The 20,823-nt window shown below is 41.1% G+C and overlaps 1 protein-coding gene across 4 annotated transcripts in view; it reads left to right on the top strand.

The window, feature by feature from the left end:
• The window catches only part of Mtcl1 (microtubule crosslinking factor 1), a 124,253-nt gene that overhangs the window by 4,485 nt on the left and 98,945 nt on the right, over window positions 1-20,823 (top strand). For all 4 annotated transcript variants that reach the window (XM_090353469.1, XM_090353467.1, XM_090353470.1 and 1 more), the window contains exons 2-3: window positions 10,669-10,893; window positions 13,810-13,968. In XM_090353469.1, the coding sequence (XP_090209595.1) occupies window positions 10,669-10,893; window positions 13,810-13,968 (384 nt within the window). The remainder of the gene's footprint in view (window positions 1-10,668; window positions 10,894-13,809; window positions 13,969-20,823) is intronic.

The raw sequence follows: 20,823 nt of genomic DNA, 5'->3' as shown, positions 1-20,823 counted from the left end.
ACATATTAGTTATGTCTTCTGTTTCCACAGGACTTTCAGGAGAATGTAATCAGAGTTTATTGACGTATTTTGATCTTACCATGCTACTGTCTTTAGGGTGGATCTTACTTGGGGTGGGAAGGGGTTTCTTTTGCTCTACTATCTCAGTTATTTCCTAAGAAGTATCTTTAATTTAAAGAAAACAAGGCTAGATGGCATTGATTTCCTTCGCTGGAGGGTGATTTTCTAAGGGAGACGGTTGAGCTTTTGGTTTTATGGGAGGCACTGGGAATTGAATCCTGGCCTCATGTGTGCTAAGCATGTTCTACCATTGAGTTAGAGCCCCTACAATTGTGCATGTATAGATAGAACTATATGCCCATTGATCTGGCCTTGTTGTCCTGTTTGTTACTTGGGGGCAGTTTGTTTGTTTATTAAGTGTTCCTGGCTCTGCTATGGTTGTTACATTTGTTTGAATAAGATGGCAGATACTCATCATGGGAAGAAGAAGCAGTTCTTAGCTGCTGAGGTCTTTCAGCTTCTTGTCCCTTCCCTTTCCCTTTCTTTCGGAAGGATTAGCATGCACAGTATTCCTTATTCTTCTCAGACATGCTGCTTTCCACACCCATTCTTTATGCAGCCTGTGAAAGCAGCACTGTCTTCATGATAGGTGTCAAGATGGGGTGACCAGAGCCCACATCCCCTCCCTCTGGTCCTGAACAATGGCTGCAGCCCCTTGCCTCCTTAGCTCCAGCTGGGACTGGAAAGAACATTGCCATTGTCCCGAGGGAAATGAAGTAGATGATTTGGATGTGACAAATGATAATAGTTTGTGTTTGCAACTCCCAGAAGATGTAACAGTAGCTAGAGAACTGCTTCTGTGTTCAGATTGGGTTTATTTAAAGAGGAGTTATTAAAATAGAAATTGTGATTGGTTTGAGGCTAAATGTATGGTAATCATTAGTATGATCAAATTTTGATCACTTATACCAAGATGTCATGAATTTGGTCCTTTTTTTAAATTTTTATTTTTTTGTCAATCATGGGCTTGAGCTCAGGGCCTCGGCACTCCCCCTGGGCTTTCTCAAGGCTAGAGCTCTACCACTTGAGCCACAGCACCACTTCTGGCTTTTTTCTATGTATGTGGTACCAAGGAATGGAACCCGGGTCTTTGTGCATGCTAGGCAAGCACTCTACCATTAGGCTAAATTCTTGGCCCTGATCCTTTGTTTTTATGGATAGAACAGTTCTAGAGCTTTTGACTGAAACATTTAATCTTGGCTTAATCTTTTAATCTTGGTTTATTCAGTTGTCTGAATGGCACCTCATTATTTCTTGGACTTGATGAAGTCACAAACTTTGATTTGTCATCTGAAGGAAAAACAGAATAGTTGGATAGTTTGATGCCACTTCCAGGAATCCATTTTATATAAAGCATTTGAAATATATAATTAAAACTAGGCTAGACTGCAGCAAGACAATAATAATGTGACATTTAAATATATCACAGACTTGATATTAATTCAATAGAGAAGTGTTAAAGACAGTTTTTTCTTATTAATTTTGTGTATAATAAGAGAACAGAAATTTCCATTTTATTTACTATTTCTAAATTATATCAGCCAGAAACACTATATTCTGCTTCATTCGATTATCTTAAACATTGGAATGGCAGACTTCTTTAGGAGTCTAGAATATAGTGTTTTCTAAATTAGAGCATGTCCTCAGGAAATTAATGTGATGTTAGCTTGAAAAATCACTACTCATCATGACCCTAATCTGAATAATAATGGTTTTTCCTGTTTGAGTGACTGCTGCCAGCTAGCATGGTTTGTAATTTGCTTCTCTTGTGACTTCCCCTCAACGAACCTGAAAATTGCTTTTTTCTCCCAGATGCCACAGGAGGAGTGGAAGTGTTAGTCTTGGTCCTACCCCCAAACCAGACACGTGGGAGGGAAGCTAAACTTTTGAATTCTAAATGTCCCTTTGTTGTTTTGGCATGGTACCAGGGCTTCCCACTTGGCAGGCGGACATTCTGTCACTTGACCTGTGCCTCCATGAGTCTGATTATTTTTGAGATAAGGTCTTACTTTTCATCTAGGCTGGTTTGGATTGAGATTGTGCTGTTTATACTTTCCTCTGTAGATGGGATGACTAATAGACAGACCACTTTTTATTTGCTTGGGCTAGCCTGGAGCTGTGGCCTTCCTTCCTGATTTATAAGCTTCCTGTATAGCTGGGATTATACGGGTGAATTACTGGTGCCCTGCCCAGTGTCCTTATCTTTGAGATAAACAATACTAATATCTTTAGTGCAGTATTTTCCTTGGGACTAGTTGCTCTAATTGATATACTTGTATATTGACAATTGTCAGTCTGTAAATGCTAGACTGATTGTATTAGTTTACATGGATAGTGGGCTTTTAAAAGTGCAATGGAAGATCATTATCATTTCATCTGTTCCAGTTATAGCAAACTCTTTGTAGTATCAACTGTAAATTTCGTGTGTGCATGAGTGTGTGTGTGTGTGTGTGTGTGTGTGTGTGTGTGTGTGAATTTAGAGGCAGACTGCTGTGGATTTGCTGTCTTGTGTCTATTTTTGCAGTGAGGCTTTTGGAAATGTTAACCATTCTTAGTTTGGTTTTCTTTTCTCAAATGGAGTAATATGCTTTTGACAAGACTGTTATAAAGGTAACCTGTTTAATAAAGTATGCTTTCTGTTTTAGAAATTGAGATAAAATTTGAGTTATGAAAAACAGCAATTCAAATGTTGTTCTTTGTAATTTTCTTTTCAGTGAACTACTGTTGGTGATTTTTTTGTATTCATGCCAAAATTTAGTATGTTTACATATGGACTGTTCAATGATTGGAGTGTGGCTATGTCTGGCTCTTAAAAGTTTTTTTTCAAACCCAACAATTGTTGTTTATATGCCTATATGCCATATTTACTATTTAACATTAGAGTAGATATGTCCTGCATCTTCTTAAAGTGTGTATAGCATTTTTTTTTTTTTAAGTTCTGGGGTTTGAACTTAGGGGCTTGAACTCACATAGCTTGTTTAGCTAGAGCTCTACCACATGAACCATGCCTCCAATGCTGATTTTTGCTAGTTGTTTTGGAGACGGTATCATAGTCCTTTCTGTCTGGTCTGGCTTTAAACTGTAATCCTTCAGATCATAGCCTCTTTAGTAGGTAGGATTACAGGTATCAGCCATCTGCCTCTCACTCATGACTGACTTCTATCGATACTTGATGGAATGACAATTCATTATAATTTCTCCCATGAACATGAGTCAAAGTCACTGTGCATTGGTATGCATACATATGTATTGGTCCAGAAGTGTACATATGATGACTATAGTAATTATTGCTTACATTTAACTACTTATTAAAAAAATAGTTACCCAGTGAAACAATTACTTCCTAATTGTACTGAGAAGAATTTCAGTTAGGCTCTTTCTCAGAGTCTAGTAGACGTTGAGATGTGGATGACCTAGATTTTTGAAGATTCTAAACTCACTTTCTGCTTTCTATCAAGAATGATGACTATAAGCCCATTTAAAAGAATTTGGGAGCTGGGAGCATAACCTAGTGGTAGAGTGCTCGTTTAACATGCACAAAGCCCTGGGTTTGATTCCTGAGTACCACATACATAGAAAATGCCAGAAGTGGTGCTGTGACTCAAGTGGCAGAGCACTAGCCTTGAGCAAAAAGTCAAGGACAGTGCCCAGCCCTGAGTTCAAGCCCCAGGACTGCCCCTCCCCCTAAAAAAAGATTTTGGCCTGCTGATGGGGAGCAATCTCCAGTGTCAGAGCCACAATGAAATTCGGGCATCTGGATAGCATTCTTTTTCGTGCAGAGTGGGCAAGCATTTTTTTTTTTGCCAGTCCTAGGGCTTGAACTCAGGGCCTGAGCACTATCCTTGGGCTTTCTCAAGGTTAGTACTCTACCACTTGAGCCACAGCACCACTTCAGCATTTTCTGTGTATGTGGTAACAAGGAATTGAACCCAGGGCTTCATGCATGCTAGGCAAGCACTCTACCACTAGGCCAAACTCCTGGCCCCAGGGCAAGCATTTTCTTGAAAGCTCTGGGTCCTCTGTCTCCTGAAGAACCTGGCCTGTCCATTCTGCTCATGTCTGGGTGCAAAAACTCCCAGATCTAGCAGATTGTCCTTCCAGGAACAAGATTTACAGGGAAAGCCTTCTGGGAGGGAAATAAAGAATTGAAACTTGGTTATACTCTATAATATTTTTTTTTTTTTTTTAGCGCTGAGACTTACTTTTCTTATGACACATTCAAAATAGCTTTTCTTTTTTTTTTTTTTTTTTTTGGCCAGTCCTGGGTCTTGAACTCAGGGCCTGAGAGCTGTCCTTGAGCTTTCTCAAGGCTAGAGCTCTACCACTTGAGCCACAGCACCACTTCTGGCCTTTACTGTGTATGTGGTACTTAGGAATCGAAACCAGGTCTTTGAGCATGCTAAGCCAAACTCCTGGCCCAAGCAGCTTATGTTTTTCATGACATTCTTTGACCATGGATAGTTCTGTGAGAACCTGAGAAGAGAAACCTTTACTCACCTGAGCACCAGGAAGTCAGTGAAGGTTTATTCTTTAACCTGTGCAGTGTCTGGTAGTTCACTGAAATGCTTTGTTTGCTTAGGAGAATGCTTCCTTTGGTTAGGAGAATCTCTTGATGTTGATAGTGTGGACAAAAGGAGAAAGCTGTGAACTGCAATTGAGAGGTGATGAGCTGCTTGTTTGTTTGTTTTCAAAGACCACTGCATGCAAGATAAACTCATTTTCAGGGTATTTCTGTTCAATGTCTAAGACTCTGTTAGGGGGTCAAGAGGAGGGGATTCCACATCCCTCCAGGTGGGGATTCCACGTCCCACCAGAGTCCACCACACAGAGGCAGTCTCATAGAAAAAGGTGAATTTATTGGGGAAGTGGATGGTGAACTGACCGGCTGAGGAGCATGTGCAGACTCGGGAGCTGACACTGTGACCCCGAGCAGTGCTCACTGTTTTTTTTTTGTTTGTTTTTTTTGCCAGTCCTGGGCTTGAGCTCAGGGCCTGAGCACTGTCCTTGGACTTTCTCAAGGCTAGAGCTCTACCACTTGAGCCTCAGCACCACTTCTGGTTTTTTGTATGTATGTGGTACCAAGGAATCGAACCCGGGTCTTTGTGCATGCTAGGCAAGCACTTTAACCACTAGGCCAAACTCCCAGCCCCTCATGCTGGGTTTTTAAGGGCAAAACCCATGCGGTGGAACCTGGCCACACAGGTGACCAATGGGATAGTTACATACACAGAGGGACCATTGCCAGCTCCAGCCACACGCAGGTAGCCAATAGGGTTACAGCCCAGTGTTTGCATTTACCTATCACCTTAGTTGGAGTTCGCAGGCAAATTGAGGTCTCCACACCAATGGGGCCCACCCCTACCCAAGCAGATATCCCTCCTCTGGGGGTGGGGAGAAGGTCAAGGTTGCCCCTCCCTAGAAGGGCAAAGGTGGCTGGGCTGTACCAGATATCCCTCCTCATGGGGGGAGTGGGGAGGTCAAGGTGGCTGGGCTGTACCATTGTCGACCTTCCACAATGGGGCGGGAGAACTCTTAGGCATGCTGGATGGCGCCAGTCCCTGCTCCTCTTAACACTCCCTGCTCCCCTTAACAACTCTAGAGTTTGAAAATCCAGGAATAAATCGAGTGCAGAATAAAGAAGGGGTGAACAGCAGGGCCAGGGGAACTTTTTTCTGATGTTTAAGAGAAGAGATCATCTCCCCACCCCCATAAAGGAATTTGTAAATGAAAGGAAAGCCTTGAAGAAAGCTCTCCATTTGAAAATGGCCTCAAAGAGAAATCTAATGGAGTCCTCTCAGAGTGAAGTTTTGTAGTTCTGGGCTTCTTGTTTGTCTCCTCCCCTGAGCTTTGCACTGATTGCTCAGTGCCTTGTATGTATACTGCCCTGATCTTTTTATTGGTTGAATAGACACTTAGGGCATTATGGGAAGAAGCTTTTGAGCAGGAGCCTGAGCCGGAGCACTGGAGCACTGTGGAAATAAGTGCCTTGATGGGCCGCATGTTATCTGTCAGTGTCCTATCTGTCACCTTTTGTCCCTGTCTAATGAACAATTCCCTTTTCTCTCATTATGGCCAAGGGCTCTTTGGATTTGTATGACATGGCTTGTGGATTGTACAAAATTATCAAGACAAACAGATGGGGCTGCTGCTGAGAAGCTTCCATGCCTATCCATTGTGTACCCAATACATTTTCAGGCATTCTATACTTGGTCAGACGTTCCCACACCTGATTAGGACTTCCAAGTATGGGAGAGAGTCTCCTTCTTGTTTCTATGTCTCTTACCTGTACTGAGGTTTGAACTCAGGTTCTTGGGCTTGCTAGGCAGCTATTCTACCATGTTCCTACTTTAAAAGATTTCATTTTGAGGGACTGGGAGTTTGGACTAGTGGTAGAGTGCTTGCTTACCATGCATGAAGCCCTGGGCTCAATTCCTTGGTACCACATACATAGAAAAGCCAGAAGTGGTGCTGTGGCTCAAGTGGTAGAGCACTAGCCTTAAGGAAAGCTCAAGGACAGTGCTTAGGCCCAGAGTTCAGTCCCAAGGACTGGTAAAAAAAAAAAAAAAAAAAAAAAAAAGTTTTCATCTTGAAACTTAGTGTCAGCTGAACAAGCCAAGCAGGGACTGATTGCTTGCTATTCTGGAGTCATTTGAATAATCAGTTATTGAACCATGCAGGAAAATTTCTAGAATGCTTTCCTTAATTTTCTTCCTTCCACATGATTTTTGGTTGAAGTCTATCAAAATAGTTCAGCACAGTGTATATTCTATGTACTGCAGATAAGTCTCTGTGTTTGGGAAGTAGTTTCCATAAAAAGGCTACAGAACTGGAGCTGAGAGTGCTGTGATGTTTCAGTCAGTGCTGGGATTTGGTCTTTCTAAGTGTTGAGTGTTGTTTTAGTTTATTCATTCCACAAAATGTTTCTTGAAAGTCTGAAGGACAATCTGACCAGGTCTTTCAATGCTTTCAAGTCTTTCAAAGTTCTCCTTTTAGGGTAGATGACAAGTAGTAACTGAGAGAGGGGGTGGTCCACGGCAAAGAACAAACAGTATGAGGACCATAGAGGTGAGGGGCTAACCAAGGGGAAGCATTAGCAGTGTGCCTTCTGTGGTATGGGAGGCTGGGAGCTCCCTGAGCTAAGATCTAGTGTGGTGCGGGGGAGCATTTCTAGGAGAGGGAATGGAACGTGAGGTCTCTAGGCCCCACTGGCAATTCTAGACCTACAGAACTGGGAGTGCCTGGCTGGGAAGAAAGGAAAAAAAGAGCCCTGGAGGGTTTGGTATGGGGGTGGGATGATCTGATTTACATATGAAAGAATAACTTGTGTGTGTGTGGGGGGGAAGTGTCCTGTAGGGGCTGTAGGGGAAGGTAGGGAAGCTGGGGGCCTGGCCTGGGTCTTTGGTTGAGGGTGCTGCAGGAGTGGGGTGGAGAGCATTGCTTATGTCTGTGGTACTGAGGGAAGTGGGGAGCTGTGGTTGATACCGTGAGTTCTCTGGTCAAAAATCAAGTTTGCTTTAAAGATTCTCATTGGCACTATTTATAATTTTAAAATCAGGCATATTTCATAAAATAGAATTAGTGTTCCCCAGGCTGAATGGAGACAAGCTGGTTTTCTAGATAGAGGACTGGAGAGAGCTGAAAGAAAGTACCCTGAGGCCCTAAGTGTGGTTTCTAAAATACTCACCTTGTGATGCAGGGACTTAGGGACCTAATCCTGAAGGAATAGTTAGTTGACATCCACTGACCTCAGCTTCAACCCCATTTCCCTCTCTTAAGGGTTAAAGCTGAGGGAATTCCCTGTCTTGCCTGTGAAACTGGCCAGTTCCAGTTACTTCTTACCCATTACACCTTACAACTTAGTCTTGGTTTGGTGACTTGGAGCTCTAGTGTAAATGGCTTCATTTTGAAACTTAGGGTGCTCTGTTGGAGCCTAGTATGGGAACTAAGATCTAAACAAGGGGGGCTGCCATTCTTTATTTACTGTCATATTTAGAGTGTCTTCTTTTTAAAAAATGTATTATTGTTTTTCATCTGTAAGTTATACAAGGGACTTTCAATTCAACGTATCATTTTTTTTTTTTTACTTTTTTTTTTTTTTTTTTTTTGCCAGTCCTGGGCTTGGGCTCAGGGCCTGAGCACTGTCCTTGGACTTTCTCAAAGCTTAGCACTCTACCACTTGAGCCTCAGCACCACTTCCAGCTTTTTTCTATGTATGTGGTACCGAGGAATCGAACCCAGGTCTTCGTGCATGCTAGGCAAGCATTCTACCACTAGGCCAAACTCCCGGCCCTCAACGTATCATTTTATGAGTATGACGTATCTTGCTCTAAGTCGTTCCCAGAGTGTTTTCTCCTTGATAACAAAGGAAGGAGAGGTAGAAATGAAGAACATGAGCAAGCCCAGTATGTGTGCCAGAAACACATTTTAAGATTAGAGTCAATTAGAGTTTGGTATTGTTGAATAAAATCTCTGCCCATCCATCCATCCATCCATCCATCCATCCATCCATCCATCCATCCATCCATCGCTGGATGGACATGAGGTTTAGTGAAGCTTCCCTTTAAATATAGAAACTCTTTACTTAGGGTCCTTGACTTAGATCACAGAATAAGAATTTATGGACAAGTCACCATCATAAGAAAACTTGGCAGAGCTTTATTGAGTAAATAAACAAGCAATCAGACTAATAGACAAAAAGGGCAGGGGCACACTCTTAGAGAGTGTGGGTGCTCTCATAGGGAGATAGAGAAGCATATAGCTCTTTGGGTTGCTGGGGTATTTATAGGGTAAAGGCAAAGGGCCTGGCTTTAATGTTATGCAAAGACAGGTACTTTGTCTTTGCTCTAATTACACCTAGTGTTACTTTGAGTTTCCAAGTAAGAATGCATCCTGCCATAAAACAGAAGCCTGCTGTCTGTATTTTGGGCAGATAGCTTGAGTTTTCTCAGAAAGGCATATATTCTGTCAGTTAGCTGTTAAGTTGGTGAGATTTGTATCCCTCAGGATGAAATGCATTCGGGTGTCCCTCTAGGAGGCAAAGATAGCATTTCCGAATACCATGAGTTGCCTTCACAGGCCTTAAGTTTCCTTAAGTTATCCTGCTTCATTTCCCCCCAAATGACTTATCTCAAGGGAAGTGGATGGACAAGCTTTAAGCTTAGGTCTTTGAATCCCTGGCAGCCATTTGCCATGTCTTATTTTCCCTAGGCTATCTTGCCTCATTTTTCCCCTAAAATGACTTCGGTCCCTTAAGGGAAATTGATGGGTGAAGATCCGTCTATCATAACTGCTTCAAGCAGAGTTGGGGCGTTGGCCCTGCCTAACCAGGAACCAGAAGTGACCCTATCTTTGGAGGGGTGACATGGGAAGGTCATTTGTTGGGTTGCCAGGATCAGACATATTTAGGTAGCATTCTTTTGACTCAACTAGAAAGGAAGCCAGACTTGGGAGGATAATAAACCACAAACATAATGTAAGACACAGCAGATTAATATTTCCCAACAAACTTATGCCATAGGGTTAGTCAATAGTTTTTTTTTTTTCCACCAAGTGGCTCCAGAGAACCACAAGGTGAGAAGCTCATTAAAGCTAAGAGTAGAGTTAGACATAGAATTGACTGAGTCTACAAGTCCTGAAAGGTGGAGAAGATATTGTTTGAGTTGTCTGGAATATATACACACAACATTTAACCTTTCCAATTGTACTGGTTCCTCCTTGGGTTGTCGTTGGTGTGAAGGACAGTTTCACATCTATCTACCTATCTATCTTTGTTCAAGCACTAGGGCTTGACTCAGGGCCTGCGTACTGTCCCTGAGTTTTTGAGTCACAGTTTCACTTTCAGTATTTTTTATTTTTATTTTTGATGATTAGTTGGAGATAAAAATCTCACAGATTTTCCTTTCCAGGCTTGCTCTGAAATGCAGAGTTAGATTTCAGCCTCATGGATAGCTAAGATTATAGGCATAAGTCACCAGCACTGGGCTAGAACAAACATTTTAGGACAAACATGTAGGAGTGCTGTAATTGCAGAGCAGTTACCAGTATCTTCCTAGTTTGTGTTCATTGAAAGCTGGGTCTGTCTGACTCATCTTCGACCTAAATTGTGCCCTAGAGATACTGGTTTAGGTCAATGTTAGATTTTAATCTAAAGGCTTAATCATCTATACAGTAGATTACGTTTATGATTATGTAAGGAAATATTGGGTGTGGACTCAATCCCAAGAAGCTGTAAAAATGTATCCAGGTTGGGGGTGGAGGGGGTGGGGGTGGGGGGGAGGGAAATGGGGACCAAGACATGAGAAAGGCTATCAATGTATGTGAATTAATGCACCTTCTATCTGGCAAATATAATGTAACCCTTCTATGAATTACAATAAAAAATATATGAAAAAAATGTATCCAGGCTACTTTTTAGTTTCTGAGTCCAGAAGATTCCACCAGAAGAGGTCACCGACCAAACACCTGGTTGGCCAACACCTGGTTGGCCATGAGCTGATGAGTCGAGTGGAGGAATTTGGTACTTAGTATTGAAGGGGGTGGTTTGTGGAGGAGACAGAGACTTTCCTTCCTGGTTTGGTTTGGATCATGAACCTGCCCTGCTTTTCCTAGGATGAGCTGGATGAACTCCGAGCTGAGATGGAAGAGATGAGAGACAGCTACTTAGAGGAAGATGTTTACCAACTGCAGGAGCTCCGACGAGAGCTGGATCGTGCTAACAAGAACTGCCGAATCCTACAGTACAGGCTCAGGAAAGCGGAGCAGAAAAGCCTGAAAGTGGCAGAAACAGGACAGGTGGATGGTGAACTTATCAGAAGCCTAGAGCAAGACTTGAAGGTGAGTGAGAGGGGCTGAAGGCCTGGGCATCTAGGGCTGAGACGTTAGCTAATGGAAGATGGAACTCAGACTTCTCAAATGTTTCTTTTTTTGTTTTGAGGGTGGAGGTGCAGGGCCTCCTTTATACCAGGCAGCCATCTTTTTTTTTTTTTGCCAGTCCTGGGCTTGAGCTCAGGGCCTGAGCACTGTCCTTGGACTTTTCAAGGCTAGAGCTCTACCACTTGAGCCTCAGCACATTTTCCGGCTTTTTTCTATGTATGTGGTACCAAGGAATCAAACCTGGGTCTTCATGCATGCTAGGCAAGCACTTTAACCACTAGGCCAAACTCCCGGCCCCACCAGGCAACCATCTTACCAGCACTGAGGCACATACTCCTAGCCTCCTAGTAAAAGGTTCTCTGTGTCTGTCTGTCTGTCCGTCCATCTGTCTCTCTGTCTGTCTCTGGGGTTTCTCTGTTGTCCAGGCCAATTTTAAACTCCTGTACTCAAACAGTCCTTTTCCCTCAGGCTTTTTGGTACCTGGGGCTACAGGTGCAGGTCGCCTCCCTTCCCTGCCCCCCCCACCCCAATGGGACACAGTTTCCTGATGTTTTCCTGATATGTCTGTCTCTACCAATTTCATCGCAAACATACTTTATTTACTTTATGGCTAGTTATATAACTTGAATGCCATAAGATTTAAATCTGTCATAAAAGTAGTAATGGGGGCTGGGAACATGGCCTAGTGGTAGAGTGCTTGCCTAGTACGAATCCCTGGGTTTGATTTTTTGGTATCATATACACAGAAAAAGCTGGAGGTGGTGTTGTGGCTCAAGTGGTAGAGTACTAGCTTGAGAAAGCCCAGGGACAATGCTCAGGACCTGAGTTCAAGCCCAAGGATTGGCACAAATACCATAGTAATGGAACTACAATGAAAAAAGAATAAATACATGCCAGTTACTTTGACAGTTGGATAAGAATTGTATTGATATTCCTAGAGATATGAAATAAGTTAAAAAATTCTATTTGTTATCAAGTTAAGGACTACTCTTAAAAAGTTACCATCTCGTTCCCTTCTTGAACACTTGTTTGTTAAACATGTCATTTGAAATATGATGTAAAAATCAATGTTAATAAATTCTTTAATTAAAAAAAAATAATGCCAAGAAAAAAAAAGTTACCATCTCGGAGCCAGGAGTTTGTCCTAGCGGTAGAGTGCTCGCCTTGCATGCATGAAGACCTGGGTTCAATTCCTCCATACCACATACATAGAAAAAAAAGCTGGAAATGGTGCTGTGGCTCAACTGGTAGAGCTCTAGCCTTGAGAAAGTGCCTCAGGCCCTGAGCTCAAGTCCAGGACTGGCAAAAGAAAAAGCTACCATCTTCTTAACATTTTCATGGTTATTTTGGGTTTTAGGATGTGGTAAATCTGACATTCTCATAGCCTGAGGGTACTTGTATAGTGGTGACCTAACTGGAAGAAAATTGGTTTGTAACTAATAATCTAAATTTGTAACTAATAATCTAAGAACCACTGCCAGAAATGAGGTGAAGAAATCTGACTTTATACTAGTACTCACTGCTATGACCTGATTATCCCATCATTTATCTAGGGATAAATTATGCATACTGTCCTCTTTATTATGAAAGTACTTTGCAGTCTCATCTAGCTTTCATTACAACAGGAAAAGATCTTTGTAAGTCTATCAAAGTTATAAACTGCTAAGAAAAAAAATCACTTAGTGGAAGAAAGGGTGCCTTATATTTCTCTTGCAAAGGTTTTTCTCATTTGTTTTTAGAAAATAAAGATGTGTCATTGCTTTGAGCATTTGAGCATTTTAACCACAGTAGACAACTTCAAACCCGAGTGTACTGAACATCTACTGCCTATACAAGTTATTATTACTACTGCTGTTTTTAATCAGGCAGGTTTAAAACAGAAATCTTGACTTGTTCATTTTTATTATTGTTTGCAATTTATCATATAGCATGTAAAGGATTGATATTCTTGATGCTATTCTATGAGGAAATTGGACTACCCAAGTTGCCTTTGAATTCAGATGAAAGTATGAGTCATAGTCTCTCACAATATTGATTTTATGATTTTTTCTTCTTTCTTTCTCTTTCTTTCCCTTCCTCTCTTCCTCCCTACCGTCCTTCTCCTCTCTGTCTCTGTCTGTGTCTCTCTCCCGCTCCTTTCCTCTCCCCTTCCTTTCCCTCCCCTCCTCTCCTCTCTTCTCCTCTACTTTCCTCTTCTTCTCTCTCCCCACCCTCTCTCTTGTGCTAGTCCTGGGACTTGAACTCAGGACCTAGGTGCTGTCCTTGAGTTTTTGGGTTCAAGGCTAGCACTCTTAATGACTCGAGCCACAGTTCCACTTTCACTTTTGTGATGGTTAATTGGAGATGAGAGTCTCTGGGATTTGTCTGCCTAGGCTGACTTCAGTATAGGGTCCTTAGCTCTCTTAGCCTCCTTGAGTAACTAGGATTTTAGGCTTGAGCCACCAGTGCTCTGTTGATTTCTTATTTCAAACTCTCAATCAATTATCTCTTTTTTCGCCAGTCCTGGGCTTGAGCTCAAGGTCTGAGCACTGTCCTTGGACTTTCTCAAGGCTAGAGCTCTACCACTTGAGCCACAGCACCACTTCCAGCTTTTTTCTATGTATGTGGTACCGAGAGTTGAACCCAGGACTTCATGTGTGCTAGGCAAGCACTCTACTACTAGACCAAACTCCCGGCCCTCAATCAGTTATCTCTTATCTGAAGTGATTCACATTTCTATCACTGATGCTTTATCTATAATACCTCTTCCCTTAAATACAAGTCTGTATATCAGGAATCTTTTGTTATTTGTTGTTCTGCCATATTACTTGATGATTCTGCTTGTGATGTGGTCTGAAAACTACAAATTCTTATGTTTATCTCTGTGTGGCCATGCAGGTAGCCAAAGATGTGTCTGTCAGATTGCACCATGAACTTGAGACTGTGGAGGAAAAGCGTAGTAAAGCTGAAGATGAAAATGAAACTCTCCGGCAACAGATGATTGAAGTGGAAATATCCAGACAGGCTCTCCAGAATGAGTTAGAGAAGCTCAAAGAGGTAATGTGGAAATGTGGGGCCTTTCCTCCTGTGTGAATGGTTAGAAATCTGGGAATCCCTTGTCTCATTCTTGTGCTGTTAGAAAGCAGAGGTCAACCAATGATGGAGAACCTATTTAGCTCAGGAGTTAAGAATGGTTTTTCTAGCCAGGTGCCTGTGGCTCATGTCTAAAATCCTAGCTGCTCAGGAAGCTGAGACCTGATGATCACAGCTCAAAGCCAGCCTAGGCAGGGAGAATATGTGAGCCTCTTATCTCCAATTAACCGCAGAAAGCCCAAAGTGGAGTCTGTGACTTAAATGGTAGAGCACTAGCCTGGAGCGAAAAAGGTAAGGGACAATACCCAAGCCCTGAATTCAAGCCCTAGGATCAGCACACACCTAGAAAAAGAATGGTTTCTATTTTTTCTAATATTGTCAACTAAATAAATAAAGAAAACCCATACATAATAAATGCCCCAAAGGCAAAGAAGACTTTGGAACTAAGATCATTTGTTGCTAGCAAAACCTCAAGTATTTACTGTCTGGCCTTTTATGGAAAAACCCGGTCAAAATCTGCTACTTATAATTTCCATCCAGATTAGGTAGCCATTGATTTCTTACATGTGTCCAAATGGGATGTATTATTACTGAAGAACAGAATTAAGCAGTAGCTTTTATTTTCTTGAGTCTTCTTGTCCAATGAGCTGCAAAGTATGCTCTGTAAATAGGTAATATATACTGCCTATATATATCATTCAGCCAATGTGATTTAAATATAGATAATTTTGCATTTCAGGGAGTGATTATTCTTGCAAAAAATGGTCTAGAATAAAATGTGTTTCATTTTCATACAGTAGTCTAAATCCTGATTTGCTTTTGACTTCCATTATAAGATTAAAGTTGAGTATTTTCTTGGAAAACATCCTGCATGCTGATGAACTTAAAAAACCCTTGGTGAAGGCTTTAGGATGCTGGCATAGTGCTTGCTGATGGCCTTACTTAGCAGGTCATTTTTGATATTTGGATCCATTCCTGAATCACCCAGTCATTCTCCCTTCTGTCCCAACATGTAGTTTCACAGATTTGGTCCTAGGCTCTGTGGTGGGAAATGCCATCTGAAAATGCCATTTGTTTTCTTTCCTTGTCTTCAGTCCATTCCTCTTGTCACTAAAATTACACTGGAGTATGAGTTCCACAGAACAAGGTTCAGCTTCACTTCGAGGGTATTGTGTTTGGAACAGTGCTCAGACACATGCAGTGTGTCTGGTAGTGCTTGCTGGTAGTGCAGAGCAGGAGGTTGGCTTCCCAGAGCCTGTTTTTGTTGCAGGCAGCAATGCCCCTCAACTTCCCAGGGATCTGTCCCAGGGATCTGGGAGTTTGTGGTCCCATTGTCTTCCCACATACAGTTTCTGGAACTTCCTCTCTCCTTTTCTTTTTTTAAGTGTGCTTCAGAGTATGCCATGATTTTTATTTTGTGGGCCGAGAAAGTGATATGTTTTATAAAAATTGGTGTGTGTTTATGTTTTAATGTTCACACACACATGTACACACACACACGCACACACACACTCACCCTGATTTCTTGATAAATGCAGGAGACTGATTTCAGGAGCTGCAGACACTAAAATCTGTGTTGCTAAGATGTATATAAAGTGGTGTAGTATTTCCATTTAACCTGTGGGTATTCATTTAAAATATTTATATAAGATCCATTGAAACAGATTACTCATAATTCATTACTCTGGATTACTCTTAATACCTAGCAAAATGTAAGTGCTGTGTAAGTAGTTGTTACATGATTTAGGGGACAACAGTAAGACAATAGTCTACATCTTCACTACAGTGACTTTTTTTTTTCCTGCAATATTTTTTATCTATAGTTGGTTGAATTTTGGGATGTGAAACCTGTGGATATAGAGGGTTGACTGAATACAAGTTTTGGGGCAAGCAGATTCTTTGTTGTATACATTTAGGTAGATTTGTATAGGACCCCATCTGTTTTGGGGATGAGAGTCTACTACTGCTGCTTTTGACTTTGAAAGCAGGGTATGGTGAGGCAGGCATCTGCAGTGGCTTGTCTGTGCTTTGGATTCTGTTTATCCTGCAGCTGTAGTTTTAGGATACATAAAACACGGGTTGTACATGAAAACATGGTAAGTTTCAGAAACTAGATGTAACATATGATTCCATGTGTAGGAAGTACCATGATTCAGCAGATTCATATGACAGAAAACAGCTAAGTTGTGTCTAGGGGCTGAGGAGAAGGAGACCTGACCTTCAGAGGTAGGGATTTGGGGTTTCCTTTGAGGTGATGAAAGTGGTCTGGAACCAGGTTAACAGTTATGGCTAAGCTGTGAATGTACTAAATCTAAATGTAGCTACATTGCACACTTTGTACACTTGAAAATGGTTAATTTTGTTTGTGAATTTTTTTCCTTTTATATTGTTGAGATGATGTACAGAGGGGTTACAGTTATATTAATCAGATAGCGGTGCATTACTTCTTGAACATTGATACCCGTTCCCATGTTTTTCTACTACTTTCCCTCCCTCTACCCCCTCCCACTAATCTTGTTTTTCCCTTCCCTTTCCTATTTCAAATAAACAAATAAACTTACACACTATAACAGGTACCACAGTCAGTTACAGTATCAACGTGAGATAAATCATAAGGGGGAAAAAATAGAAAAGAAATAACTTCACGTAGTACATTAAGAACAACAATCACAAAGATAAACCTCTTGTTTCCAGATTCTGGAGTTCATTTCTTATTTGTGAATTTTGACTGTCATTTGAAATGTTTTTCTAACTGGGCATTGGTGACTTAATAACTACAATTCTAGTTACCCAGGAGGCTGAGATCTAAGGTTTCTGTTCAAAGCCAGCCTGAGCAGGAAAGTCTGGGAGGCTCTTATCTCTAAATAACTACAAAAAACCAAACCAAAACAAAAAAAACCCCAAAAACAAAAAACTGGAAGTGGAGCTGGGCCTTAACTAGCCTTGAGCACAAAAACTCAGGGACTGCACTCAGGCAGTTCAAGCCCCAGGGATGGCACAAAAATGTTTTTCTTTCTCTGTCTTATCCATCCATACATCCATACTCTTTTTTTTGGGGGGGGGGTGTCCTGAGGCTTGAACTCTGGGCCTGTGTACTGGCCCTGAGCTTTTCAGCTCAAGGCTAGTGCTCTACCAATTTAAGCCACAACACCACTTCCACTCCTTTGGTGGTTAATTCGAGATAAGAGCCTAAGGAACTTTCATGCCTGGGCTGGTTTTGAACTGAGATCCTCAGATCTTAGCCTCCTGAGTAGCTAGGATTACAGGTGTGAGCCACAGGTGCCAGCTGTGGTTAGGGTTTATACACACATTTTTTTTTTAATGGGCTTGACAGGAATAGTGCATGCTCTAAGTTTAGAGAAGCTTATGTAAATCCATTAGGTTGAACATCTTAAAACTTTAATTGTAACCAACAGCAAGAATTATATTTTATATCATCACTCAGTATTCAAGTATCAATAAATAAAGGTTTTTTCGAAGTAATGTTCGTTTGTCATTGATTATATGCTAGTATTTTCAGTTTTATTTTGATGTATGGTATATCAGCAGATTGCTGCAATTTGTAAAAATATATGGGATTGTTTGTTAATTGTGTAGTTAAAATTTTCTGTAGCCTTTTATAGTTTTATCCCATTAAATTATGAATTTTAATTTTCTTTTTATGATTTATTAACTTTAGCTTTACTTATTGAAATCATATTTCTATTTTTTTTTTTTTTTGCCAGTCCTGGGCTTGAGCTCAGGGCCTGAGCACTGTCCTTGGACTTTCTCAAGACTAGAGCTCTACCACTTGAGCCTCAGCACCACTTCTGGCTTTTTTTCTATATGTGGTACATGAGGAATAGAACCCGGGTCTTCATGCATGCTAGGCAAGCACTTTAACCACTAGGCCAAACTCCCGGCCCTATTTAAGATTTTTTGTAGTGAAGTATTCTCTTTATCATTTGATAATAATAGCCTCTTTTTTTTTTTTTTTTGCCAGTCCTGGGCTTGAGCTCAGGGCCTGAGCACTGTCCTTGGACTTTCTCAAGACTAGAACTCTACCACTTGAGCCTCAGCACCACTTCTGGCTTTTTTCTAAGTATGTGGTACCGAGGAATTGAACCCAGGTCTTCATGCATGCTAGGCAAGCACTCTACCACTAGGCCAAACTCCCGGCCCCATAATAGCCTCTTTTTTATTAAAGAATTTATTAACAATGATTGTTACATCATATTTCAAATGACATATTTAACAAACAAGTATTCAAGAAGGGAATCTCTAAATACAATCACTGGCACTTAGTTTTTAGAACATAATTGAAATTAGGCTGAGAGTTTGTATAACATAAATACATATTAATCTATGTAATAAAGCATTATGTCTATAGAGTAACAAATTTTTATGTCTATGTAGTTGTGTTTATTTTTCCAATACCATGTCCATAGCATTGGGTATGTGAATAATGAGTCCTCGCTCTTGTACTATTTGGATCTAATAGCCACATATTAAGGATACCATGCATCTTTTGTTCCTTTGGTCTTGACTTGTCTCACTCAACATGCTTCGCCCTAGATTCATCTGCTTCCCTGCAAATGCCATTATTTTATCTTGTCTGTTGGTTATGTAGAATTCCATTGTATATATATATATATACCACATTTTTTGTTACCATTCATCTGCAGTAGGGCATCTGGATTGTTTCCATTGCCTGGCTAGTGTGAATAGTGCAGAGATAAGGACACATAGCTGTGTCCTTATCATATCCTGGGTTATGATGTTCAGGCTAGATGCTCAGAAGTGGTATGGTGGGATCATAGGGAAGGTCTATTTTCAGTTCTTTAAGAAGCCTCCATACTGCTTTCCAGAGTAATAGCCTCTTTTTTAATTGAATTTTTTCTATATGGTTTTACTTTGTTTAGTTTAATCTACTCATAAGCTAAAACTTTTGGGTATTGTAGCTTCTGCGATTCCTGCCCTTATCCTGGACAGGTACCTTTATGTTAATAGCTCTCGTGATGGTCAGGGGCCTGCTGGACTCTTCCACCTTTATCTTATGTGTAGACACACCCCTTCCCTTATGGGGAATTTAATAATATTGGTTGAATACCAGAAGGTTTAGTCATTTTAATTTTCCCTTGAGAAAAAATAATTTCTGGGTGAGGAATTTCTGATTGCATAAATGATTACCGGAACAATTAATACAAACCAGCCATTCCACATCGAGATGCTTTGACAGTGCTCCCTGAGTCATAGAATGTTGGTGTTTGGTTAGTGATAACCAATGCTACTCCTCACAGTTTCTCACAGTTCTGAACATTCACCAAAGTCCCTGGGGTCACACAATGCCAGATTGTTCCCTGTGATCACTGTGACCTCTTCTTTCTTCCTTGTTTCCCTGGAGTCTGGCCCAGGCATTGGGGTGGGTGCTCTGCCCTTTGGAATGGCCTTCAGAGCAGCAATATGGTTTGCACACTTCCCCAGGGATGTAAAACCCAGCCATTTCTCCCTGCCTACAAACAAAATCATTTGCTAGAACTTGACAAGGAAGGTAGCATTTCAGCATATCTATACTGATATTTTTGCGTTGGAATAGAAGTTGTGAATTTTAATGAAACAGAGGGCCCAAGTTGATTTTCTTAAAAATAATTAAAACATGTATTTCTGAATAATTTAGACTTTCATGAGGCTGTTAACTGCATTGGTATTTAATTTGTATTTTGTTAATGCTATGTAATAAAGAGAAAATCCTTCCCTTTTCAAACTTTACATCTGATTCTTGGAGGTCTATTGAGTTTATATATTGTATGTCATGTTATTGATGGAATGTGATTGCGATATCTTTCATTTGTCAAGTTCAGAATCAAGAGTCAGAGAAATAGAAATGCATAGTGAATACTCCATGCTCTTACCTATTTCCTGAGAGTACTTTACTGCTATTTCTCTGACTCAAGTGAGCCATCATACATTGAGTGGTATAATTATGAGCCAAATAAACAATTTAGTTTTTTTCCCCCCCTTGCTGTTAGGAATTATTCAGCATTGAAAAAATACCTAGTCACATATATAGTTAAGCAACCAAGCAGAATATCTTCCGTGGAACAGTTAATTTGATTTCTGTCCTAGAGGTGAACCTTAAAGGGAGAGTACCCCATTCCCCTAATTAACCCTCCCCTCTCCCTGCAGCTTCTTAGGGCACATTTTCTTCTGACTTATTTGTGCAGACTGGTCTTGTGTGTGTATATATGTGGCAAAGGGGGCTATTTGATACTGGAGCTTAAAGGGCCTGGTTGTTCCTGAAGTTTTTCTCCCAAGGCTAACACTTGACCACTTGAGTCACATCTTCACTTCTGACTTGCTTTGGTGGTTAACTGGAGATAAGAGTCTCATGGATTTTCTTGCCTGGGCTTGCTTTGAATTAGGGTCCTTAGGTTTTAGCTCAACCTTCTAAGTAGCTAGGATTATAACTGTGAGTCCCTAGCACCTGGGTTGGTTAATTCTTTTACTGAACATGTTTGTGTGCAATAGTGTGGGGCTCTTGATGGCTACCTCAAATCACAGTTGCACCCCATTTTACTGGGATGGGGGAATGGAGAGGGGGAGAAATGGGGTTGCTCTTCAGAAATTTGACATTGCCATATCTTTGGTGCTGATGTTGAGCTCCCATGAAAGGAGACGTGTTTATGAAGCATGTGTTTGTGTTTATGATTTCATTCATACCTTGCCTGTTGTCTGCTCATGGAATTTGTTTCAGTCTCTTTTGGATAGGGAGTGAGAGGGGTGTTTGGGAGTCAGTGGAATGCTAATCCTGGCATCCTCCTGGGACCATCCAGGAGACTG

The sequence above is a fragment of the Megascapheus bottae genome, chromosome 19, assembly GCF_031878675.1.
Source record: "Megascapheus bottae isolate mThoBot1 chromosome 19, mThoBot2.hap1, whole genome shotgun sequence".
Taxonomy (NCBI): domain Eukaryota; kingdom Metazoa; phylum Chordata; class Mammalia; order Rodentia; family Geomyidae; genus Megascapheus; species Megascapheus bottae.
This window is presented reverse-complemented; position numbering and strand designations above follow the sequence as displayed.